The sequence below is a fragment of the Lemur catta genome, chromosome 13, assembly GCF_020740605.2.
Source record: "Lemur catta isolate mLemCat1 chromosome 13, mLemCat1.pri, whole genome shotgun sequence".
NCBI classification, from domain to species: domain Eukaryota; kingdom Metazoa; phylum Chordata; class Mammalia; order Primates; family Lemuridae; genus Lemur; species Lemur catta.
In genome coordinates this window covers 82,185,639-82,211,381 of record NC_059140.1, presented here as the reverse complement: position 1 = coordinate 82,211,381, position 25,743 = coordinate 82,185,639, and the positions used below count along the sequence as shown (strand labels likewise).

Here is a 25,743-nt window from a genome sequence, read left to right as displayed (position 1 = left end):
ACCACTGGCCTGTGACCACGTCACTGCAGGTTCCCAGGGGGCCCCGCAGCCCCTCTAAGCACCAGGACGGCCGCATAGGCTCCCCCTGCTCAGCTTGCCCCCACCCTCAGGTCCAACTGGGTGGCTTGCAGGCCGGCCCCGGGCCCTGGGCCCTACCCAGGCCAGCTCAGAGCCTCCAGGGCTACCCCCAGTGGACTCGGTACCCACCGTAAGCGCCCTCCTCTGCCCCCAGCAATGCCAGGAACTCTGCTGAAAGGCCCTGTCTGGCGTGTGCAGCTGTTCTCCAGGGAGGGCTGTTCTGTGCGTTTAGTCTGCCAGACCCCAAAACCAAAGCCTGCCCCTCCCCCCAAAGTAAAGCAGAGCTCCGAACCCGCTGCTTGTGCATCACACTTTAATAGACGCCCCGTAACACAGAGCTCACACTGCAACACAACAGGGAAAGTTAGTGGTTGAAAACGGGGCTGCAGCCCGACGGCAAGTCACACTCTCACTGAAAACACATGGCTACAGCTACGTCTGAAAAACAGCAAACAGGAATCGTGCGAAAGCCCCTCGCTGCCAGGCCCCGGCCGGTGGCAGAGCTGTGGAAATGTGGGCGCACACAGAGGTACAGCTGGTTTGGGGTGCACAGGTGCCCGGTGCCTCCACGTCCAGACACCCCGTCCCACTGCATCCGACACCCCCGGCCTGAGGACACCGCACATGACCCCCACCCTGAGACATGCTCCAAAGTGAGCACAGGAAAACGATTCCACAAGGCCCCCGTGGGGTACAGAGATCACCCTTGCCCACTACGGGCAGCGTGGGTGCAAGGCCCAGAGGCTGCTGGCTCTGGGCAAGGACGCCATCCCGTCCTTGTGTGACAGACGCCACATGGAGCCGAGTTTGGGGTACGTGGGCCACTTTCTCCCCTCCCTGGGCCCCAGGAGGGTGCCTGCTGCTCCCAGCCGCAGAGGAACCTCTGCAGACAGGAAACCCACGGCCACGGGACCCCCTGCAGGAAGTGTCGGTGGGGCTGGGCACCATGCCACGCCAGGCCTGCCACTCTGGGCCTCACGGGAGCACGGGACTCTCCCAGGTGGAGTGTCCCCACAGGGCACTGGTGGAGTGGGGCTCCCACCCTGCAAGGCGCAGCAGATGGACCAGTAGACGCTGGACACAGGCCCGAGGCACCAACCGCTCTGCCGGCCAGAAGCATTTCGGGGCTACTTGGTGGCCTTGGGCCACCAGTCTGGCACAGACGCAGTTAAGGCCACCTGGCCACTCTCGGAGGTTCGGATGTGGAGAGGACTCTTGATTTTCTCTGACTGTAGCAGGGCCAGCCCCACATCCCCCTGGCCAGCCCTGAATTTGCCAGCCGCCTGTCCTGACTCAGTCAGCACCGGGGTCCCCGGGGCGATGCCGCTGGCGGGAATGGGGCCCGAGAGACGCACAGGGAACAGGCGCTTCCGGATGACACCCATGTGGTGGGTGCGGGCTGTCAGCTCCTGGCCTATGTAGCAGCCCTTGGTGAAGCTCACGCCGTTCATGAAGGCCAGGTTGGACTCCAGGGGCAGGGCCACCCCTGGGGGCAGGTCGCGCACCCCCTCAGGAACGCCTGTGGAGACCGGAAGGGAGAAACCAGGGAGAAGTGAGCTCGGCCAGCCCAGCCCTGCTGCCCGCCCTCCCCTCCCACGCAGCCCCGGAGCCCGGCCACCCTCACCTTGCTGGTACCGGAGCTGGTGATAATCCCCCGAGTCCCCCAGCCGGCCCTGGGGCACCAGGGCCGGGCCCTCGTCCTGGGTGAGGAGCCGCCACCCCATGCACGCGGTCCGGGGGTCGCGGGTGAGGACGGCGGCGGCCTCCGCCTTCTCCTCCCGCAGCGGCGCGGCCCCTCTGGCCTCAGGGGCGCTGGGCAGCACTGCCCACACTCGCAGCTCAGGGCGCGCCTCCACCGCGACCTTCCGCCGGATCTTGTACAGCATGAGGTGCTTCTGCAGCGCCCCCAGCACGGAGCTGTCACACTCCAGCAGGAAAGCCGCTGCCTCCTCGGCGCGCTCCCGGAGCCTGCGGGGAAAGGCAAGGGCGCATGGGGGCGGGCAGGGGCCCCACCGGCCCTGCAGGCCCCAGCGGGGACCCTTGCGCCAAAGCCGCCCCCAGCGCGCACAGGGCCGCGTCCGCAGTCACCGTGGCGCACCGCAGGGATCCACGCGCAGGGAGCCAGGCCCTTGGCCACACGGGACTGTGCTGCGAGGGCAGAGAAGTGCGCCCCGGGGGACCGACACACAGCGAGTCGTGTCCACAGCCACACCGGGCTGCGCCTTCCAAGCGGGTGGCCGGTGGCGACAACACAGGCAGACAAGCCACCAAGATCAACGCACAGAGCGGCCTACATGGCAATACCACCGGGCTGCGCCTCCAGAGCGCGCATCAGCGAGGGCCAAGCGCCTCAGGGGACCAAGGCGCAGAGCCCCGCCCACAGCTGCGCCCCCAGCGTGTGTCTCCAGAGGGGACAGGAAGGCACCCCTGGACCAACAGGCCGACAGCTGCAACCACAACCACGCAGGCGGCGCCTCCAGAGCAGCCTCCGCTGCCAGACAGGCGCCCGCGGGGACGAGGGGGCGGAGAGCCGCACCCACGGCCGCTGGGTGTTGCACCTGCGTGCAGAGCTACACTGGCCTGCCAAAGGGCAGCAGCCACAGGCAAACTGACAGAAGGCAGTCCACTGACGCGCAGGACAGGGCAACAGGGCCTGGACAGCTACAGAAGAGGAGCCCGTGCTCAAGGTGAGGTGGAGAGGTGTGAACAGCCGCCTGGGAAGCCACGGAGTGGCGGCTGGAGGGAGGAGCTGGGTGGCCAGGAGAGGTCAGCCTGCCAATGCCCACCTCCCCAAGGCAAGTCCCAGCACTCAATCAGGGTCCCAGAACCCCCTACCCTGTACTCTGGGCAGCCCGGGAATGACCCCATCCAGATGGACACAGAGCTGGGGCCAGGGCAGGGCACAAATCTGAATCATGGGGCGGGGGTGCTAAGCGGAGACACCCCCGAGACAGCTGATTACACGGCGGGGGCCCAGGTTACAGACATGGTTTGCACAAAGGTCACGGCCTGGCGGGAGCTGAGACAGGAGGTGGGTGAGAACCCCCGGGGAGGGCACAACAGAGAAGAGCCCATGGGTGTTGCCCCCAGCGCCTCCCAGGCAGGAGAGGGTTAGGTTCTTCCCCAGGGAAGCCACTCGCTCAGCGGAGTGCCACCCCAGGCTCTGCAGTCTCACTCTGCCCTGTGGTCCGGCCCGCGTGCCAGCAGAACACGCTCACCACACAGAACTAGTGGCCACGGGTCTCACCGAGGACCACACCGTGGGGAGGGTGGGACTCAGCTGGCTCACTTTCCAGGATGGCGGTCACAGGACATCAAAAGTGCCATCAGCGATGGGCAGAAAAAAGCACACCATTTACAAATATGGGGTTAAGGTGCCAGGAGAGGCCAGACGTGGTGTAATCCCCGCACTTTGGAAGGCTGAAGCAGGAGGATCACATGAGCCCAGGAGTCTGAGACCAGCCTGGGCAACAAAGCAAGACCCCAACTCTGTAGAAAACTTTTAAAATAGCCAGGTGTGGTGGTGTGCACCTAAAGCCCCAGCTACTTGAGAGGCTAAGGTGAGAAGAGTTGGAGGCTGCAGTGAGCTGTGATGACACCACTGCACTCCAGCCTGGACAACAGAGCAACACACTGTCTCTGAAAAGAAAATTATTTTTAATTCCTTAAAAAAAAAAAAAATTGTAGAAACATACACCCAGGTGAGACAACAAAACCACGGACCCCTGGATGCACCCTGCAGGTGGGCCAGGTCCTTGTCCAGACTGCCACCCTGGGCTGCAGTCAGGGGGACAGGGGACGGACACATGGGACCTTCTCCTTCAGGGTTTTTAGGGATTTTTTTTTTTTTGGTACCTTCCTGTGAATCTATAGTTATTTCAAAATTAAGAATTTAAAAAAAAAACCAGGAGCTGTCTCTGGGAAGGAAGCCCATGCTACAAGAGGGAAGGCAGCAGAGAGTCACATTCATCACAACCTTTTGACATCACTGGGTTCTTTTAGCCACATGCATGCATGTTTTTATATCTAAAATCTGCAGCAGAGTGAGCAGAGCTGGTGTGAAACGTGGGCAAGTTGGGGGAGCCAGAGTGAGGCGTGTGGGACCCAGGGGACCAGGGCCTAGGTGGGCTGGCGGGCCCGGGGTGAGTGCTGGGGAGGACCAGAGCCCCTGGAGCTTGGCGAGGGACCCTGCACTGTCCCGCACAGACCCCCACCCTGCTGGCGCGGCCCTCTCGGCTGTGCCCTGGCCCCACACGGGGCAGATGTCCTCAGGGGTTCCAGGTTCTGGGCTCTGCGGTGCTTCCCAGTCTTCTATGCCTGTGACTGTCTACCATGAGGCCCCTTGGGACCAACAATGTTAGGATGAGACCCCTGTTGCCCCTGAGTAACGGGGGGCGAGGGGCCACCCAGCGGCGCCCAGAGACAGGCCAGGAGACTTGAGACACGGGGGAGCCCCAGCCTGGGGAGCTTTCTCAGCGGTGGCACTGCTGACACCTGTGCGGGTCATGCTCCGTGGCGGGGGCCTTCCAGACGTTGTGCGGCAGCCCAGGCCTCACCCACCCCAGTCATGACATCCAGAAATATTTCCAGATGCACAGAGCGTGTCCCAGGGGCAGGGCCATGACATAAAACACAGGATGTCCAGCTACATCCGGATTTTACGTCAATGACGAAGGGTTTTTAGTATAAGTACACCCAAATGTTGCATGGGACGTACTTATACTAACAAACCCTCCGCGGCTTCTCCGAGACATACCCGGGTGTCCTGTACTTTTATTTGCTGAGGGCTGCAGCCCCCTGGGGCAAAAGGGCAGAGGCCAAAGTACAGCTCAGCTCTGGCCTGGCAGGTGGGCCCTGCTGGAGGCCGGGTGGCCTTCGGATCTCAGGAAAGTGGGTCCTGGGAGCATGGCTGTCGTGGGGAGCCGACCGCTCTCCCCGGCTCCTCAAGGACGGTCAGACGCGTGGCCGCAGCCTGACCCGGGGGGGCTCGCAGAGACCACCAGACCAGTCCTGTGGGGTCCGTGACAGGACCTCACAGCCTCGCTCTGCCTCCAGCATGAAGACAGATCCAAACCAACAGACAGGTCTCCTCTGAATTTTCTTGTTAAAAAAAAACGAACCAGACAAACAACAACAAAACCCACAGAAAGGGACGTCGAGGAAACACACACACTGTCAGAATGAGGACGGAACCTGAGAACGCCGGAGCCTCTCGTCTCGGAGAAAAGACAGGCCACAGCCCAGGACAAAGTGGAGGCGAAAGACACATGTGACAGAGGACTGTCACCCAAAATATACGAAGAACTCTTAAAACTCGACAATAGGAAAACACCCTGGTTATTTAATGGGCCGAAGACCTTCCTATTCGCCTCAGCAAAGGCGCGCAGGTGGCAACTGAGCGCGCGGTGCTCCGCGGGGTCCTCGTCCTCGCTAGGGAAAGGCGGAAACAGCTGCCACCACACTCCCGCTGGAAGGCCGGGTCCAGGGGACTGAACCACCAGGGCAGGTGAGGACGCACAGTGACAGGAATCCTCACTCTGGAAGGCAGCTCGGCGGTTTCCCACCACAGGACCCTGCCCCCTACCGTTAGTATTTACCCACAGGAAAGGGAAACTTTTGCCCACAAGGAAGATGTCTGTAGCACCTTGGTTCATAACTGCCAAAGCCTGGAAGCAAGTCGTCCTTCAGCAGGTGAGCAGGTAAACAAACTGTGGCCCATCCAGACAGTGGAATATTATTCCTCCCTAAAAGGAAATGAGGCCAGACGTGGTGGCTCATGCCTACACTCCCAGCACTTTGGGAGGCTAAGGTGGGAGGATCGCTTGAGCACAGGAGTTTGAGACTAGCCTGGGCAACACAGCAAGACCACATCTCCACAAAAAATTTAAAAATTAGCTAGGCATGGTGGGATGCACCAATAGTCCCAGCTACTCAGGGGGCCGAGGCAGGAGGATTGCTTAAGCCCAGGAGTTCGAGGCTACAGTGAGCTATGATCTCACAACTGCACTCCAGCCTGGGCAACAGAGCAAGACCATGTCTCTAAGAAAAATTTAAAAATTAAATTAAATAAAGGAAAGAATTTTAAAGTAAGGAAATGAGCTATCAAGGCATGAAAAAACATGCAGCAACCTTAAATGCATATGACTAAGTGAGAGAAGCAATCTGGAAAGGCTACGCACTGTGATTCCGACTCTATGACATGCTGCAAACGGCGAGACTATGGAGACAGTGGAAAGATCCCTGGCTGCCAGGGGTTAGGGGAGAGGGATGAACAGGAGGAGCACAGGGGATTTGGGGAGAAGTGAAACTCCTCCGTATGACAGACACTATAAGGGTGGGTACACTTCATGACACATGTGTCCAAACCCATGAATGCACAACACAAGTGAACCCGAGTGTAAACTGTGCACTTAGGGGTGACGATGACGTGTCACTGTAGCTCACTGATTTAGCAAACGCACCGCCCTGGAGGGAGATGCTGACAGAGGGGGAGACTGTGGCGCGGGGGGGGGACATGGGAGGTCTCTGTACCTTCCACTCGACTTTGCTGTGAACCTAAAACTGCTCTAAAAAGTAAATTTTGTTAAAAAAAAAAAAACCCATAGCTTCCATCTGAGAGTAGGTGCTGCATCCAGGAAATAAGAACAGGGTGCTTTGAGGAAAGAACTCCAGGATGAGATAGGAGAAGTATGAGAGTTGAAACAAAATGCAGACGTGACGAAGCAGGAACAAACGAGACACAGACTTCCCTGTCCTCAAAGCAGCAACCAGAAAGGGCCAAGCACAGAGAAACACATCAATGACCAACAGCAACCAACAAGAAAGGAGAATTACTCCGTGAGCTAAACTTCAAGAAGTACCAGACTAGCTCAGCCCCCACCCTACCCATCAGTGCGTATTCCCCGACTTGCACCTTTGTGTTAAATCTCAACAGGGAGCCCAGAGCAGGGTGATGTGGTCCTTCGGTGCCCTGCCAGGGAGGGACAGTCCCCTCAGCACACAGAACATCAAGAGACATACCAGATAGCCAGTCCAGGAGAGAAAAACAAACTCCTCTAACAGACCTCGATGACAGAGACCCCCACAATCAGGGCAAATGGCAGGTCGGAGCACAGGCTCCTTAACAAGAACTGAGGCCCAGCAGCTCTGCAGACACACTCCAGACAGGGTGGGAAAGTATGAAAAAGAAAAACACCCCAAGCAACAAAAAGCAAGTACAGTTGGCCAACATGGGGTCTGGAGGCTCAGACACCCCCACGAAGTCGAAAACCTGACAATAATTGACTCCCCCAGAACTTAACTGCTGACGGCCTACTATAGACTGGCAGTCTTGCCAGTAACGTAAACAGTTGATGAACACATCTTTTGTACTGTATTCTTCTCCTAAAGTAAGCTAGACAAAGGAAAATGCTATTAAGAAAACCATGAGGGAGAGAAAATAAGTTTACTATTAATCAAGTGGAAGGGGATCATCATAAAGGTCTTCATCCTCCCCATCCTCACCTTGAGTAGTCTGAGGAGGAGGAAGAGGAAGGCTTGGTCTTGCTGTCTCAGGCGGGCAGAGGCAGCACAGCTCCAGGTGAGCAGACCTGCGCAGTTCAGACTGCATTGTTCAAGGGTCAGCTGTACTTTACACTGTATAATACTTAATGAAAACAGGAATTCAGTGAAACGGACTCAAAGGGAAAGTGATGAAAGGAGATTGCAGACATAAGGAAGGGAATTTGGGAACCAAAACAGCATCATCACAGATCTAATACGCGAGCAGCAACAATCAAGAGACACTGCTGAAAATTACTGACATAGAAGCTTCAAGATAATCACAAAATGTACTTCTTAAAATGAAGAAATGAAAATATGTAGAAGGAAGGTAATAAATATATAAGACAGACAGACAGACAAAGACTATGGCATCTCTGAATTGGGGACACAAGGCTTTAGGCCTCTAGAGCTGGGGTGGACATACTTCCTGTAAGGAGCCAGCAGGTGAATAATTTAGGCCGGAGAACTACAATTCCACCACTGTATGCAAAAAGCCCCAGACCACATGGAAACAATGACCTTTCTCTACAAAAACAGGTGACGGGCTGGATCTGACAGGGCCTGGATCTGACAGGGTTGGGTTTCACTGACCCCAATTCTAGATTCAAGGAGCCCATTCAGTGGCCAGCAATATGATATTTAAAAAAAAAATTCCAAAATAAGAAATAGCAGCATGACATTTCAAAACATCAAGGATTAAAAAAATAAAGTCCCTAAAAGCTTCCAGAAAAAAACACAGCTCACGTATAAAGCACTGGAAATAAGAACGGCACTGGACTTCGTGGAAAAGCTGGCAGCAAGAAAATGAAGTCGTGAGTACATGTGGCCACAAAAAAAACAAAAAAGAAAGAAAATGAAGTCGTGATACGGACATTCTCGGTGACACGTTCCAACTTAGAATTTCAACAGGCAGCCAAGCTATCAAGTAAAGCCACTTGCCAAGATAAAATGAGCCCCAAACTTCCCCCCACGTGTCTCAGGAAGCTGTTGCAAAAGGTGCTCCTCCAAAACCAAGGACGAGGAGGACAAGGAGCACAGGCGGTGGGTCTAGGAGAGGAGAGCGGCGGGAGGATCAAGCCCAGATCGCGCAGGGGCCACTCCGACAAGCCGGGTTCCGACACGCGCCCTGCGAGGATCCCGCTGCGGTTTCAGGGATCTGAGCGCCGGGAAGCTGGGCAAGGGAAACCTCAACCAATGGTGTGAACAATCGAGGCCCTGAGCTGCCTGGCAGTGAACACCATGCAGTCGTGAGGACGTCAGTGGAGATGGCCAGGCATGGCGAGCCCTGCGAAGGGGCAGTGGGGAACACAGGGCACCCGGAACTCGGGGAGTATCGGCACAGCTGGGACACAGAAACACGGCCACACCTGCAGGCGGGAACCCCTGACCTCTAGTCCCTGCAGCAGGAGGAGCCGACCTGGCAGGGCGAGGGCAGCCCCCACTCGGAAGGGGCCCCCTCGGGAGGCTGGGTGCACGGCGGTCTCTGCTCTGACACGGTGGAAGCCCAGGCTCTGCCCTGGACGAGTCGCGGGCCCATTCCTAGGTGTCTAGCCCGGCTTTTCCCGGGGACCTTCCCGAGTGTCCAGCCTGGCCTTCCCCAGGGACCCTCCCCTGGGTGTCCACCCTGGCCTTCCCCGGGGACCTTCTCCTAGGCGTCCAGCTCGGCCTTCCTCCCCGGGAAGGCCCTTTCTCCCCGGGGAGTGACTTCCACACTGCCCACCCCCTACCCTCTGCAGAGCCGATCGTGGGTGCCCGCCCTCCACGTCCCCTCAGGCCCAGGAGACCCCCGCCCCCGATACCGGTCCCCCAGGCGCGCGGCGCCAGTCCGCCCCCTCCCGCCCCGTGAAGGCGCCACCTGGACAACCGTCCCCGCCCCTCCCCCTGACCGAGCTCACCCGTACACGATGACGTCATAGAGCGTCCGGCCCTGCACGTTCAGGAAGTGGGCGTAGCCCGCGCGCGCAGGAGGCGGGACCGCGCCATCCCCGGGCCCCGGAAGTGGCAGCTCATTGGTCAGCAGTCCCAGCAGGAAAGGCGCCGCGTCTGGGCCGCGCACGCGCACCAGGGCGCGCTCGTCCAGCCGGAAGCAAGTCCATATTGCAGTGCCCGCGGGGTCACCGCAGGGAAAGCCGGAGTCGTGGGCCAGGCGGCGCCTCGGGGTCCCGCTCAGCCGCCAACGCCAGGCCGGGCCGCCGCGCCCCGGAGCCGCGCCCCGAAACAGCACCGCCGCCGCCATCTTGGGCAGGAGTGTGGTGGTGGCGGGTGGCGCGAGCGCCACAGCGGCCTCTGGCGGCAGCCACCGGAAGGAGGGCGGGAAAGGGCGGGCGGAGTGTGCGTGAGGGGCAGGGCCTCGCGGACGCGTGAGCGGGAAGGGCCGGGAGGGGCGGGCGGAGCGTGCGAACGTGAGAGTGGGGACGGCGCGGGCGGGCGAGCGAGCGAGCGTGCGTGCGTGGCGTGGAGTTGCGCTGGCGCAGGTGCGGGAGGGGCGGGGCTTCGGTGCCTGAGCCGCGCCGTCGTATTGCGTCAGGGGCGGGGCACTGCGGATGTGTGTGCGTGGGGCGGGGGCGGGGGCGGGGCCTAGGCCTGTCCGTCTGCTCAGGCCCCACCCCTCCTGCCGGGTAGGTGACGTGGTCCCTGCTCGCCTGGCTGCTGTGCGCGTCCAAGTGTGGTCTCGCTCTGCCGCCTGGGCTGGAGGGCAGTGGTGTGATCACAGCTCCTGGGCTCAAGCGATCCTCCTGCCTCAGCCTCCCCAGTAGCTGGGACTACAGGCGCGCACCACCGCCCCCGCCAATTTTTAATTTTTTTGGAGAGACGGGTCTCGCTGTGTTGCCCAGGCTGGACTCAAACTCCTGGCTTCAAACGATCTTCCTGTTATCGCAAAGTGCTGGGATAACAGGTGTGAGCCACCGAACCCTGCCTCTTCTTCGTCCTATAAAGACACTTGTCCTGTCGGATTCGACAAGTTGTACACATTTTGCTGCCTCTGCCTTATTCCTCCATCTATGTTATTTTTTTATTTTTTTTTATTTTTTTGCTAAATGGCAGGACTCTCCAACCCCAGGAGTCTCCCGAGCACAAGGACAGGCACCGTCCTGCTCACCACCCCGTCAGCCCCCAATCCCTGTGTTGTGCCCAGACACCCCCAACCTTTCTAGTGTTTCCAAACCCATCTTTAGCAACTACCCCTTTTGTCCAGCCAGGGTCACCCCTGACATGTGGTGGCCACTGTTGTGTGTCTTCAGTCCCCTTGAATGTGGGACGCCAAGTCCACCCTGGAGCCTGGCCCGTCCTCACACAGGATGGCCCTCCTAGCATTCACCATGTTGTCTCCTGTGGCTGAACTCAGAGTGGACAGTGTTGGTAGGAACTGCAGGCCCATGTGGCATATCCACCCCATGGTGCTTCCTCAGGGATTGGTGTCCCCATTTGCCTGTCTGGGTGGCTGGACCCTTTAGAGGTGGTCTTCCACTGCACAGGGGCCTCTTCCTGGGTGTTGGTGACCCCTCTGCAGTGTGGCCCCACTGGCCTTCACCCACAGGCATAGCGTCCAACCACCCTGGTCCACATTGTCCCTGCTTGGCTGGCCTCCTGGGACCCACTGCCCTATTGACCTCATTCTCTTCTCCATGGACCTCGACTCAAAGCACCAAAGACTCCACTTACTCAAAATGATTTTTGTTTATGGTCTGGAGTTCCAGGTGAGCAGTTTTTGTAGCTGCTGAAGAAAAAAATTTCTCACTGACACTTGTTAAAGCCTGCAATGGCAGACTTAATGAGATCGTCTCCATAGATGGAGGGCCCACAGCCATGGGGTCGTGTTGTGGGGCAGAGACACTGAGTTCAACCCCGAACGCAAGCGGGGACGTACAGCCAAGGGGCAGGGTGGGTCTGCAGGTGCAAAGTTCCTAAGAGGAGACATCAGGGTGCCGGGGATTCTGGCTGAACCAACCCAGCTGCAGGCAGGCCAGGGCGACTAGACATCTCCTGGGGGAAGGAGGGGGATGAGGAACTGCTCAGATATCATTGAGGGTGCTCAGGTTTCCAGGTTGAGGGTTCTGGGGAAGTGACTCAGCAGGGCTCTTGCTGAAACTGGATTTTCCAAGGAGGGGCGCACATGAGCCTGGGAGGGGTTCAGGAGCCTTTGTCTTAGCCCCTTGGCATATCTCTAGGGCCTACAAAGCACCCAGCTCGAATTAGGGGCTCAGTTACCATTGGGAGGATCACGAATTCCCAACCTAGGCAGATCTCTGCAGAAAGGGCCTGTCTGAGCATGTTGCTCCCTGGGTGTGGTCAGGTCCCCGGCAGGCCCTGGACTTGGCCTTCGAGGCCCTGACTCAGCCTGCTCCCCCTGGCTGCAGCCGCCCAGTCCCTGGAGCTCTTACTTGCACTTCAGAACCCTCCTCAAGGCCTGCCCCGAGCCCTGTGAAGCCCTGGATGCCTCCCAGCGAGGCCTGGCCAGGGTGGGGGCATGGCTCACCACACAGAGCACCCCACTGGGACCCCCCAAACCCTCTGGCGCTCAGCCCTCCCACTGGCTGGCTTCTGGGTTGAGACTGGCCAGGCCTGGAATGCACTTCCTGACCGTTGGCCACTGCCCCTTCCTCCTCCTGGGGCCGGCATTCCTGAGGGTGACCCGGCACCTCCCGGCTACCGCAGTGAGGATAAATCGGAAGCTGGGCAGGACAACACCAGGTGGGGACAATACCCACAGAGTGGGGGACACGTTCCTGCAGCTTCACGTCAGCCTGCCCCACAGCCAGCAGAGGAATTCGCATCCACCCGGGCTCCGCCGGCAGGAAGGGCGAGGGGCTGACCCGGTGGCCCAGCTGGGCCCACTTGGAACACTCCCCGTCTCTCCTGCTGCCGCCACCTGGGACCACTTAAATGCAAATGGGCTGAAAGAAAACAAAGTGGAACTTTCAGCCCCGGAGTCCCTGGGGCCACATTTCTAGCGCCCAGAGCTGCTTGGTGGTGGCTCCAGGCCCCCTTGTCCAGGAAGCCTTCCTGGATTCTCTGCGCCAGCTTGGCCAGCCCAATGCTCCTGGGCTGCTGTCCCCCTGTCAGAGGCCAGGCTACAGCCAGAGCCACTGCCGGAGACCCAGTAGGGGTGGAGAGCTGAGAACTGGAAAATTGGCGGGGCGTGGGGGTCCCAGACCCTGCCTCCCAGTCCCTGCCAGGGGTGACCGTGGTTTCCTGTTATTCTCTCCTTATGGCTTCCTCCCTTCCTAAAGGAAGAAGAGGGGACACTGCCCGGTTCTGGAAGTGTATGATCATCCCGCCACTCTACCCTCCCTTCACACAAGCAGCCGGCGAGTTGGCTGAGGCCATGGAAACGGATGGGGATGAGACGAGGAGGCCAGTCCTGTTGAATTCTCCAGAACAGCCCCGGCCCTGGCTCTGCCCCACCGTGCACAGGGCTGGCCCCACCGGCTCCTGGGACCCCCTGGCTTGCACCAGAGCTCTGAAGATGGGGACAGAGGAGGCAGTGGTCGTGGTGATGTCAGCAGTGCCTAGGCTCAGCTCACCACCCTTGTGGGCACCCTGGGCAGATGGGGAGACTGAGGCATGGACATTTTTTTGTTAATAGTTAAGTGACCATTAAATGCCAGGTTTAGTAGCTGGGTCAAGTTTAGCCTCTGAGAGTCAGTAGACTTAAGCATCTTAGATACCACTTCATGCACAGATGGGAGACGACAGCCCTGATGTGGGGCTCAGGCATGACGTGGTGGTAATGTCTAGATTGGAGGTAGGACCATCGGCTCATGCGGAGGCTGGGGTTCGCCCAGGACAGCTGCACAGCCCCTCCTGGCCAGGGACAGCCAGGGACATTCCTGTTGGGGGCATCTGACAGCAGGAAGAGCCTGAGTCTTACTGATTTCACTTTTTTCTTCTGTGTATTACTTTTAAGAGAGCCATCAGTTAGCTAGTGGACTCTAGGCTGATGCATTTTGTACTTAGCTATACTGTGATATTTTCATTATTTTAGGGCACCAACATGAGACCTATAATAAAATGTGCAATGGGGCTGAAAGCTGGGGAGGAGAAGCTACTGCTGTACAGCTAATAAATCATGACAGTTTAACAAATGCTCCAAAAAAAAAAAAAACCACGTTCACAAATCTGATGGGACCTCGGTGGTCCACCCAACCCCTGAGTCTCCAAGAAGGGAGCTCTGTCCCTTAGAGTCCCTTCTCTTGTGGTAACAGAGCTTCCAGTTGGGCATATGCCTTCTAATAGGGACAGAATTATGTCCCATCAAAGTTGGTTGGTATGTTGATGTCTTAACCTCAGGGACCTCAGACTGTGGCTATATTTGGAGTCAGAGCCTTTAAAGAGGTGATTAAGTTAAAATGCGTTCACTGGGGTGGACCCTAATCCAGGCTGACTGGTGTCCTCAAAAGACGAGGAGATTAGGGCACAGAGGCACACACAGGGATGGCCATGTGAGGACACAGGGAGAAGAGGGCCATCTGCAGGCCAAGGAGAGAGGCCTCAGGAAAAACCAGCCCTGCCCACATCTTAATCTCTGGCTTCTGGCCTGCAGGCCTGAGTGGCAGCCCAGGCAGACTGACACACCTTCCCTTGCAGCTGGGAGCCCTTTTCACAGGCTCTGGCTGAGGGATGTGTATTAGGATTCTCAGAGAAACAGAAACATAGGAGATAGAGATGTAGACACATGTTCTATATAAGCAAAGACTAAGCTTTCACAAAGAAAGCCTGAAGGCGCAGTGGCTCACGCCTGTAGTCCCAGCTACTCGGGAGGCTGAGGCAGGAGGATCAATTGAGCCCAGCAATTGGAGACCAGCCTGGGCAACATAGCAAGATCCTGTCTCTATAAAAAATAACAAAGCAAATACCTGGGCGTGGTGGCGTGGACCTATAGTCCCAACTACTTGGGAGGCTGAGGCAGGAGGATTGCTTGAGCCCAGGAATTGAGGCTGCAGCCTCAATTGATGGTGCCACTGCACTCCAGCCTGGGCGACACAGCCATACGCTGTGTCTAAAAAGGAAAAAAATAGGGGTTCCACTTCCAGCTTTTCTTGCAGCTGTGATGCCTGTTAATGGGTTCTGGCTGAGGGGTGTGTATTAGGGTTCACCAGAGAAACAGAACCGCACGAGGTAGGGATACAGGCACAGACACTGTGTGTCTGCCTTCTGTATCTGTATCTGTATAAACAAAGACTAAGCTTGCTCAGAAAAGGCCTGAATAGAACCAGACAGTGGAGGAAGAGTGAGCTGTGCCCAGGTGCCCTGCGTGGGGAACGAAATGCGCCCCCAGAGGGGCCTGGCCTCCCGCACGGCACAGCCTCAAATCCGGGATGGCCAGTACCGCGGACCCTTCCCGCCACGGAGAGGCTGGTGGTGCAGCCCACTGGGGTGGACCCCTGCGCGGGCTGAGGTTTGCTTTCCCTCCCTGAGGTCCCACTCCCAGCATCCCAGCCACGGCTCTGTGGGAATGGGGCTCACCTGACGTGGAGGTCAGCCTGGCAGTCCCCAGAAAGGAGAGGGACTCCGTCTGCAGGTGGCATCTGGCCAGTCAGGCTGAGGTAAGACTCTGTACTGAGCCAGGGACACCAGAAAAAGGGAGGGGTGTGCAGCCCAGGGGAGGCTGCCATACTGCCCTGGGCCTCAGGCAGGCTGGGAGGGACAGGTCACCTGGAGCCCACATTGAGGGGGCTCTTTTCAGGCAGCAGCTGGTCTCCCCCCACCATACCCTCCTCTGCCAAAGCTGCCCCTGCAGGCTCTGGCCAGCGTCCTGATAATTCAGGGCCTGGGACAGCTGTCCTCCATCCGGTGAGCCGCAGGCTGACCTTGGGCTGGGAGCCTGTTCTTTGTTTCTCGCCATCTGTGCACTCCGCCCACACCCCTGGCCCCCAGCATGCTGCCTGGCACTAGGTGGCACCCACTTGTCTGGCAAGCTGCAGGGCTCAGCCTTGCTCTCAGCCCGTCCCTGGGGAGGGGTCTCGTCTCCCAGCCAACCTGGGCTGAGCCATGTCTCCCCTGTGGCTGGTGGTGGACTTGTGCACACAGGCATGTTTGCACACACACATGCTCGCACACACACGTATGTGTGCATACAGATGTGCACATATACATGCATGTGATCACGTGTGCACAGCCACACATGCATGCATGCAGTCACACACGTGCATACGCTCACATGCACACACAAGGTTGTAAACAAAAGTTAGTTTTATTTTGCTCTCTTTCTCTGCATGCTGGGTCTGAATTAGGGAGGAGGGCGGAAAGGCCAGGCCGTTGCAGGAACCCCGGAGCCCCCTTCCCCCAGCAGGGTCCACAGCCCCAGACTGCCACCTTGCAGGTCCAAGGTGTAAGGCATGGTCGACATATTGGCAGAACTTCAAGTTTGTCCTAGAGAAAGGTGCTGTGCCCGGTGTCAAAGAAGCTCAGAGAGAGGGGTGGCCCTGTGCACCCCAGGAATCCCCCAAGGCCTCTGTCTCAGGCAGGGAGGGCGCAGGGAGCCGGTTGCACACCACGGCTGGGCACAGAAGCCTCTGCAGGTCCTGGCCTCCCTTGTTTCCCCTTCTGTGCGAGGAAGACCTAGGATTGCCCTGGGCTCTGCAGGAACCAGACCCTGGGGAAGGAGCCCTATTCGTTTCCGCAGGGAGTATGAGAAGCACAACCCCCTCTGACACCCTCTGGGGTGTCAGACCAGAGCTGAGGACCGGAACCGAGGACCCTCCTGGCTGCCAGGCCCCCTCCCCATCCTTCCCTACCCAGTGCCACCTCTCCCCTCCGGCCCCGCCTGAGAGGGGATGAGCAGCCCCGCTGCCCCTGGGGCGGGGTCTGCCCGAGGCCACGGCGGTGGAGGAGGAGGGCCCGCGGGTCTCCCCGGGAGCCCCCCTCAGCCCGGCGCCCCTGGGCCCCGTCCTCAGATCCACACGGTGGTCTTCCCGTCCCTGCTGCTGGCGCTGCCCTTCTCGGAGCTGGCCCTGGGCTTGGCGCCCTGCCGCTCGTGTGCCCCCGGCCGGCCCTGCTCCCCGACGGTGCCCCCAGACGTGGCACTGCCCGACCCAGACGCGGGGGCGCCTGCCCTGGGGGGCGCCCTAGAGGCCGCGGGGAGCCCGGAGGCGCAGGGTGGGCTGTCCCGGTCGCGGTCCCCAGCCGGCGCCCCGTCGCGTAGCGCCTGCAGGGCCAGGTTCGCCAGGTTCTGGTCCTGCGCACGCGCGCGCTCGGCCGCCCGCACCACGAGGCTGTAGTCGGGCGGGCAGGCCAGGCCCGGGGCGGCCGCAGGAAAGGCACAGGGCGGGGGCCGCGGCGCGGGGACGGGCGCGGGGGCCCCAGGGCTGCGGCGGCCGCGCACGGCGTCCTGCGCGCTGCCCAGGCCCAGGTGCGCCATCTCGCAGAGGTTGAGCAGGAGGCACAGACAGCTGACCACGTACATGACCAGCAGGAAGACAGTCTTCTCGGTGGGCCGCGACACGAAGCAGTCCACCACGTGCGGGCAGGGCTGGCGGCTGCACGCGAAGAAGGGCCGCACCTCAAAGCCGTACAGCAGGTACTGGCCCACCAGGAAGGCCACCTCGAAGGCCGCCCTGGCCACCAGCTGGGCCACGTACACGCGCATCAGCCCCTCCCGCTGGATGCGCCTCCGCCCGTCGTGCTGCCCGGCTGGGCCCGGGACCCCCGCAGCCTTGCTGTCCCCGCCGGCCCCCTTAGCGCCCGCCTCCTCTGCCTCCTCGCCCGCACCCTCGGCCGCGCCCACCTCCTCCTCTTCCTCCTCCTCGCCCAGGCCCAGCATGGGCTCCTCTTCGCCCAGATCTCCGGGCTCGGGCCAGCCGGCGTGTGGCGGGGGCAGGTGTGCCCGGGGCGCGCGGCGGGGCCCGGAGCGGCGGCGGAGGGCGCGGCGCCGCTCCTGCTCGGAGGCGCGGGCCAGGCGGTGGACGGCGTAGCCCAGGTACATGACCGAGGGCGTGGAGATGACCACGATCTGGAAGACCCAGAAACGCACGTGCGACAGCGGCGCGAAGGCGTCGTAGCAGACGTTGTCGCAGCCCGGCTGCCGCGTGTTGCAGGTGAACTTGGCCTGCTCGTCGGAGTAGATAGACTCGCCGCCCACGGCCGTCAGCACGATGCGGAACACCACCAGCACCGTGAGCCACACCTTGCCCACGAAGGTGGAGTGGTTGTGGATCTCCTCCAGCAGCCGCGTCAGGAAGCTCCAGCTCATGTTGGTCATAGGGGCAGGCGGGCGGGACCTGCGGGCACGCGGCCAGGTAAGCAAGGGGCCTTCGCCGGGAAGGGAGGGTGGGGCGGCCAGGAGCCCCCGCTGCTCAGAGCTCAGAGCCGGGGCTTACACACCCATGCCGACGGGGAGCTCACCACCTTCAATGGAAGGGGAAGCAGCCATCCGGGCCCTGCCCCTGCCCATGGGGTGCATCAGCAGGGATGCTGTGCCGCTGAATGGCTACCCCAGCCCCTCTGGCTCTCCCACAGACCCTCCCACCACAGCAAAGCTTAGTGCCAGCTCTGGGACTGCATCCCCCCCCAGAGCCACAGAGCCTGGGAGTCGGTGGGGTGAGCTGCCTTCTGAGGCAGATGGGGAAACTGAGGCCAGCCCCACTCAGAGGGTGGGGGGCTGTGCAGTCTCAGCTTCTGCTGCACGCATGCCCCCCCATCCCACCTTCTGGCCACAGCCAGGTTGCTGGGGAGGGTCCCACAGGGTCACATTCCCAGCATCCGGGGGCCTCTCCCCAGCCTGCCCGGCCTTTCCAGCCCCACAGCCCCCCAGCCCTCCATGCCTGTGGTGCCACAGGCCCCCAGTCCCCAGCTGCCCTGTCCTATCTCCCTCCACACCCTGCGCAGCAGTCTGGTGGTCCCTCCGCTTCACAAAGAACTCCCACCCTCCCCCGACCCTCCAGCTGGTCCTGCTGCACTGGGGCTGCTGGCTCCTGGTCCTCCAAGGTGCCACCCCAGACTGCCCCAAGCTGGGGGGACAAGAAGAGGCTGGGGACCTGTCCAGGAGGTATAGTGTCTAGCGAGGCCACAGACGCAGTAGCACACGGCCATGCTTGGGCACCAGCCATGCCACAGACCAGCTGAGCCCTGTGTGGGTGTGTGCTGGGGAACGGACGCTGCTGCAGGGCTGCCCTGCAGAGGGGAGAGTGACCTGCAGACCCCCTGCCCGGCCCCTTCCTCAAGGCCGCCCCATGGCCCGTACCTGCTCCTGGGCGGCTTGGGGCAGGAGACCCCTGAGCAACCTAGTCTCTGGCCCCCTCCCTCCTGGACCCGGCTAGGAGGCAGCGCGGCAGGTGTGGGACCAGCAGCAGCAGCCAGCGGAGGGAGCTCCCGGCCTCTTTATGTGGCTGGGCCTCCCCACCCGGGGCAGGAAGAGGGGGCAGCCGGGGTTCCTGGGGAAGTGGCCCTGCTTCCTCACATCTGTGCAGCACCTCTCAGTGCACGCACACACGTACATACGCACACACACATGCAGATTCTCCAGGCACAGACACAGATGACAGGCAAGTGCGCCTGCACGTAGGCACAGAGATCCGTGCGAACACACAGCACACCCACATATGCACAGGTGTTCGTGCCCACACAGACACGTGTGCAAACACAGATGGATACGTGTGCACATATGTGTAACACGCGCTCTCACAGACGTAGATGTGCACAGACAGATGCACATCCACACGTGCAAATGCATGTACACATGCACTCAGTATAAATGCAGACACACATGCATGCAAATGCATGTGCTGTGCATGTGCATGACTGCACGTGTGTGTGCACATGTGAGTATGTGTGTGGCTCTGAGGGGTGATTACTGACTGGCACCCCTGAACGTGGAGCTGAGGAGACGTGCACAGTCGGTTCTGAGACCCGCTGTGGCTCAGGCCTGGGCTGAACATGCCCTGGGGTCTAAGGGCTGGTGCTTTGTCCCGGGGGTGGGTATCACTCGTGACACGTGTTTCTACATGCAGCGGGCCTGGGAACAGCCTAGAGGAGCCTGTCATATGGGGTTGGGGGGACTCCCAAATCCACAACTCTAGCCCACAACTCTCCTGGCATTGCCACCCAGCACCTCCAGCCCCAGCGCCAATCTCCCTTCCAGAGTGGCCTTCCCATCCCAGGGGACCTTGTCCTGGACGACTTTCTGCACCCCACCTAGCCTGTCAGCAAACCCTGAACCCTCTCCTTCACCCCTCCCTCCCTCCCTCCCTGTGAGCCTCCCTCCGCGGGAGCAGGCCAGGGGAACCTTGGAATGCCCACCCGCCAGGCCTCCCGCCTGACGTGCCCTCCCCTGATGCCTCCCAACTGGGGCAAATGCCAAGGCCGCACCTGGCCCCAGCACCAGGTACCCTGTCCCCCATTCCATGATGGCTGCAGACACCCCCCACATGCCCACCCGCAGCCCTTCTCCAGGCCGCCCAAACCACCATCTGTGTGACAACAGATCACAGCCGGGCACCTCAGGATGCACCTTGCAGGGATGTGGGTGGTTTCCCAGGGCCTATTTCTAGCTATGTGGGTACACATGGTGTGCACATATATGCCTGTGCTGCCCCCACCTGAATGGGCCGAAATGCGAAAACACCTTAGGAGCAAGAACACACCTGCGTCCCAGGTCTTGGCTCCTAAGTCCACTCCCAATAAAAAGAACCAGGAATCCTCAGGAAAATGGCTGACGCTAGTGCTGGGGCAGGGCATACTTGTGTGTCGCGTGCTGCAAACTCTTGCCCACAGCAAGCTGCAGTGTCAGAGGGGAAGGACGTGCTCAAGCGTGCATGCACACATGCACATGCACACACACATGCACATGCATGCTCTCGAGTATACACGCTTACTGATGGGGCTGTGTCAAAGGGCCATGGGACAGCTGCAAGGGTCCCCAGGGAGCCAAAGCTGCATCAATCTGAGCAATACAATAAAGCGGTATTCTAGATTCTGGGCTGCGTTATAGGTGAGAACCCACAGTACAAATGATTGAATAAGCAACCAGACGGGGAAGAGGAGCTCACTCCCCGGCGGGAACTCCCAGTTCCTGCAGACACAGGCTGTACCTGCTGCCGCCTTCCAGAGAGCACCAGCGGGGCAACAGCACGGGGACACCCCCACAACTTTTTCTGTGAATCTAAGTGTTGTAAAATAAATACCTTATTTATGACTAGCCTTAAAACATACACACACACACACACACACATATATGTGTATATGTAACCTTATTTAAAATAAAGACAAGACTGCCCACACCGAGGCAGGGCCAGGCCGAGGGGAGCCGCCCAGGGCCGCAGAGGTGCCTGCAGGGGAGGGGAGGACACAGGTGCTGGCCACATGCCAGGCCTATGTGTGCGGACTGTGCACATGCAGGAGCCCCTTTGTGCAAAGGCATCTCACCCCACAGCCACCCCACAGTGTGTCCAAGACAGGACTTGCTGGGGAGAAACTTCAGCTCAGCCAGGGCTGGGAGGGCCCAGGGCCAGGGTCTGGGAGGAACCAGGCGGCCGGGTGAGGTCAGTAACATGGGGGTGACCAGAGGAGGTCCGGCCAGGCCCCTGCTGCCCCCGGCCTCTGAGTGCCCAGGCAGGGTCTGATGGAGAAGGTGTGGGAAGGGCCGATGGGGCAGGTCTGTGGGGCCCGGTACAGGAGGGCAGTGCTGATGGAGGCACAAGGAGGGAGGTGTCACGGTGGTGGGGGGTGAGGTGTCAGAGTGGGGTGTGAGGGCATCTGGGTAAAGGGTGAGGGCATCAGAGTGGGGGGTGAGGGTGTCACAGTGAAAGGGCTTTGGGTTCTTGGTGGGATGGGGGTCTCACAGCCGGGCCTTTTCTCTCTCCACCCCTAGTCCTGGTCGTAACAGCGTCCTTGGCACCTGCCTAGTTGTCGGGTCGTCAGGCAGGGTCTTCCCTAGCCAGGCTGGGTGCCCCATGCAGGCAGCGCAGGCACGAGCTCGGCCCTTCTTCTCACCCAGGCTGGGGCTGAGGCCGAGGCCCCCCAGGAGGGCTCAAGGTGTGCAGGCCAAAGCTGCCGGTCTGCACACCCCGTGCCCTGCCAGCCACACCCAATCCACGAAGTCCTGGCACCAGGGGTGACCGGGCCCACCCGAGGCCGCCCCCACTGAAGCCCGACCCACCCTTGTCTGGACAAGGGAGGGTGGAATACCAGAGATCGCCCTTCCCCTGCCTGCAGCTCTCGGGGTCAGAGTCCCTGCCCAGGTATTTCCTTCCCACTTCGGCCCCCCTGGGCCCTCCCTGGGTGGGGCGGGCAGGGCTGGGTGGGGCCGGGTGTCTTCCTGCTGCTTAGGTGTGGCTGTGGGCCAGGGCACCCTCGTGCTCAGCACTCCAGGCGGGGACCCTTACCCAGGACCCTCCTCTTCCCTGAGCACAAGGGGATGGAGCACATGGCGGGCACTGTGCTGGCCTTGCCCACTCATGAGCACCCCCACATGGTCAAGGCTGGCCCAAGGCTCTCCCTAGCCCCGCTGTTCCCCCATCCTGCCTGCCTGCTTCCCTGCACCCCTGCAGGGCAGGTTCTCCCCCCTCGCTTGCAGCCCACTGGCCCATCCCCCAGGGCCCTGCATGGGGGACACTGCTCACTCAGAGGATGGCAACAGCCCTCCCTCAGGCCTTGGTGTCGCAGGCCCCCTAGAAGCGTGATCTCCCACCCCCAGCCCTGGCCCCACACTCTTTTGGCCCCTCACACGCCTGAGGAACCCAACTCGGCTCTGTAGTGGTGGTTCCTGGGCCCCCGACACAAACCCTGGACACCCCCGGTCCTCAGACCATCGGGTGCCATAGCCCAGGAGGCCCACTGCCCCGGCCATGGGGACCGGACCCCAGGCCCAGAAACCCACTCTGCCCTTCCACTCTGCCAGAGCAGCTCCAGGGTTGACGAAGCTGTCTTGGCTGGGCACAACACAGACCCTGCAAGGTGTGGGCCGTGGCCACCCTCCTGGCCCCCACCACTGCCTACCCTCACTCCTCCCCTCCTGCAGGCAGCCCCAGGTACAGTCCACGCTCCCCACCGGGTGGGATCCCAAGGAGCTCCAGGCTCCGAAGGGCATGCAGTCCTGACAGGGTGCCACAGCCTTCCTGACTGCTAGAGCCCACCTGACAGCTGGCAGTGTTCACTGTCGGACTCTCTCTCACACGTGTGCACATGTACTCAGGCAAACTCACCATGCACATTCCCAGATGCACACTCACGGTGTATACTCCCAGGTGCACATGCACACTCACCATAAATACTCCCAGGTGCACACATGCACACTCACCGTAAACACTCCCAGGTGCACATGCACACTCACCAGAAATACTCTCAGGTGCACACATGCACACTCACTGTGCATACTCCCAGGTGCACATGCACATTCACCATAAATACTCCCTAGGTGCACATGCACATTCACCGTAAATACTCCCTAGGTGCACACATGCACATTCACTGTGCATACTCCCAGGTGCACATGCACATTCACCGTAAATACTCCCTAGGTGCACACATGCACATTCACCATAAATACTCCCAGGTGCACATGCACATTCACCATAAATACTCCCTGGGTGCACACATGCACATTCACCATAAATACTCCCAGGTGCACATGCACATTCACCATAAATACTCCCTGGGTGCACACATGCACAATCACCATAAATACTCCCTAGGTGCACACATGCACATTCACCGTGCATACTCCCAGGTGCACATGCACATTCACCATAAATACTCCCCGGGTGCACACATGCACAATCACCATAAATACTCCCTAGGTGCACACATGCACATTCACCATAAATACTCCCTAGGTGCACATGCACATTCGCCGTAAATACTCCCTGGGTGCACACATGCACATTCACCATAAATACTCCCAGGTGCACATGCACATTCACCATAAATACTCCCTGGGTGCACACATGCACATTCACCATAAATACTCCCAGGTGCACATGCACATTCACCATAAATACTCCCAGGTGCACATGCACATTCACCGTAAATACTCCCAGGTGCACATGCACACTCACCGTAAATACTCCCTGGGTGCACACATGCACATTCACCATAAATACTCCCTGGGTGCACACATGCACATTCACCATAAATACTCCCAGGTGCACATGCACATTCACCATAAATACTCCCTGGGTGCACACATGCACATTCACCATAAATACTCCCAGGTGCACATGCACATTCACCATAAATAGTCCCAGGTGCACATGCACACTCACCATAAATACTCCCAGGTGCACATGCACACTCACCGTAAATACTCCCTGGGTGCACACATGCACACTCACCATAAATACTCCCAGGTGCACACATGCACACACATTGTGCATACTCCTAGGTGCACACATGCACACTCCCTGTGCATACTCCCATATGCACACACGCACACCGTGCATACTCTGAAGTGTACACGTGCACACTCCTATGCATTCCCAGGTGGACATGCACACACCTGCTCTCACCACATGGGCAGGCTCACACATAGGTACACATTCGCACACATAGCCGTGGACACGCCATGTGCCTCCCTTAGGGAAGTCCCCCAGGCCCAAGAGGACAAGGGGTCCTCCCCCATCATGGCTGCCCTCACAAACAGCCCCAGCGCAGCCAGCCCAGTGCTCAGAAACATCAGGGCACCGAGTTGGGGTATGAACCTGAGGGGTCTCTGGCACACCCCAGGGGTGCAGGTCGCTGGCATCTATGATTGGCAACATCCAGGCTGGTGGCCCCTAGACCCAGGTTCCCCCACCCTGAGTTCTCTCCTCCCAGGGGTGGGCAAGCTGCATCCGTTTGGGCTGTGAGCCTGCAGGCCCCGCTGCCTTCCTTCAGCCCCGTGCCCAGGGAGGCTCCAAGCAGGCACCCAAGTGCCAGCCCGGGAAGTTAGGGACTGTTCCTCCCTCGGGGTGAGGGGCTAGGTGGGGCCACCCCACTGCCTGTGTCCACTTTCAACCAGACTCGGAAGTGGCGCACACGTGGGCCTGGGCTGCGCCTGGATTCCCGGTGGGGCCACACGGCCCCCTTGTTGTACCCCTAAACATCAGCCACCCCAGGTAACACTGCCACCCAGTCTCTCGTGACGCCTTCAGGGCACTGGATTGGCTCCTCGAACCACAGGGTCTGTGGGGCTCCCTGCTGGGGCCCCAGTACCTAGTAGGCACTGAGCGCTCATTGAAAGGGGCCCCGTCTGCGGCATTCTGAGGGCTGGGAGCGCAGAGGCACTTTGGGGCCACCTGAGGCTGAGCAGGGCCTGGGTCTGCATCTGTGGGAGGGGCTGAGTGTGGAGGGCTGGGCCCCACCTGGCCTCTGGACACACTGCAGCTGGCTGGTGCAGATGGGCTGGCCCTCCCTTGGCCTGAGGGGCCCCAGTTGCCAGAGGAGGTACTGGGCACACCCTCCCACCCACCAGCCGGCCTTGAAGCTCCTGGGACCCCCAGACTCTGCGTTTGGCTCCCTGCTACCCATGGGTCTTGTCCTGAGATCCAGCCGGTCAGCCCCGGCCCGTGAAGGCAGCTGGGCCCCGAGGTGGACAGACGGTGTGGAGAAGTAGGCCCCCGGCCGGCTCGCCAACCCACTGCTGGTCCTCCTTGGACCCCCTGCCTCCCTGCGGGGCCTGACAGCCAGTGGGGTGCAGGGGTGAGGCTGCCTCCTGAGGCAGAGGGTGGACGCCCCTGCCCCACAGGCCCCTACCTTCTCCAGGCCAGGAAATGTGCGTCTGCCTCTGAGCCCTTCCACCTGTGCAGATGTTGGAACTCCCGGAGGCTGCGCAGCAGGGCCAGGGCCACCTCTCGCCACCAAGCACAATGAGGGGCAGGGGAGGGGCACTCAAGGGCCCCATTGTTCCCCCCTGGCCTCAGGGCCTGAATCCCTGATTGTCTCTGGGGGCAGGGCGCTAGGATGGCCCTCCCGGCAGCCTCCCCTCCCCTCTGCGGTCCCCAGGAGCGGCTGGGCTTTGGGACGGACATGGACAGAACCCAGGACTGTGTGCTCTCCCCGCTACTTCCGCCTGGGCTCCCTGCCTGCCACCCTCCCCCACACCCCCCACCTGGGCTCTGAGCAGGGCGGAGGCCAACCCTGGGGGGTCGGGGCTCTCCAGAAGAGGGAGACAGGGAGAAGGCTGGGCAGCTGCCCCCACGCGCAGGATGC

The 25,743-nt window shown here is 60.2% G+C and overlaps 2 protein-coding genes across 6 annotated transcripts; both read right to left on the bottom strand.

The window, feature by feature from the left end:
* Nucleotides 1-377: 377 nt before the first annotated feature.
* Nucleotides 378-9,909, bottom strand: IBA57 (iron-sulfur cluster assembly factor IBA57). Of its 5 annotated transcripts, none has more exons than XM_045567061.1 (3): nt 9,516-9,909; nt 1,703-2,046; nt 378-1,597 (listed from the first exon to the last, which is right to left on the bottom strand). In XM_045567061.1, the coding sequence occupies exons 1-3, from the start codon at nt 9,854-9,856 to the stop codon at nt 1,206-1,208; spliced, it is 1,077 nt and encodes a 358-aa protein (XP_045423017.1). In that variant the 5' UTR covers nt 9,857-9,909; the 3' UTR covers nt 378-1,205. The 5 variants fall into 5 exon arrangements, with proteins under 5 accessions (XP_045423017.1, XP_045423019.1, XP_045423018.1 ...); XM_045567063.1 differs by lacking the exon at nt 9,516-9,909 and adding an exon at nt 9,348-9,366; XM_045567062.1 differs by lacking the exon at nt 9,516-9,909 and adding an exon at nt 7,582-9,339.
* Nucleotides 9,910-15,801: 5,892 nt separating this feature from the next.
* Nucleotides 15,802-25,530, bottom strand: GJC2 (gap junction protein gamma 2). The gene is made up of 2 exons (XM_045567165.1): nt 25,288-25,530; nt 15,802-17,840 (listed from the first exon to the last, which is right to left on the bottom strand). Exon 2 carries the CDS (start codon nt 17,819-17,821, stop codon nt 16,514-16,516), a length of 1,308 nt encoding a protein of 435 aa, XP_045423121.1. The 5' UTR covers nt 17,822-17,840; nt 25,288-25,530; the 3' UTR covers nt 15,802-16,513.
* Nucleotides 25,531-25,743: the final 213 nt, after the last annotated feature.

Coding starts and splice junctions, on each gene's coding strand:
- IBA57 (XM_045567061.1), bottom strand. CDS start 9,856: ATGGCGGCGGCGGTGCTGTTTCGGGGCGCGGCTCCGGGGCGCGGCGGC. Junction 2,047..9,515: donor TATGACGTCATCGTGTACGG/GTGAGCTCGGTC, acceptor CTTTCCCCGCAG/GCTCCGGGAGCGCGCCGAGG. Junction 1,598..1,702: donor CCAGCTCCGGTACCAGCAAG/GTGAGGGTGGCC, acceptor CGGTCTCCACAG/GCGTTCCTGAGGGGGTGCGC.
- GJC2 (XM_045567165.1), bottom strand. CDS start 17,821: ATGACCAACATGAGCTGGAGCTTCCTGACGCGGCTGCTGGAGGAGATC.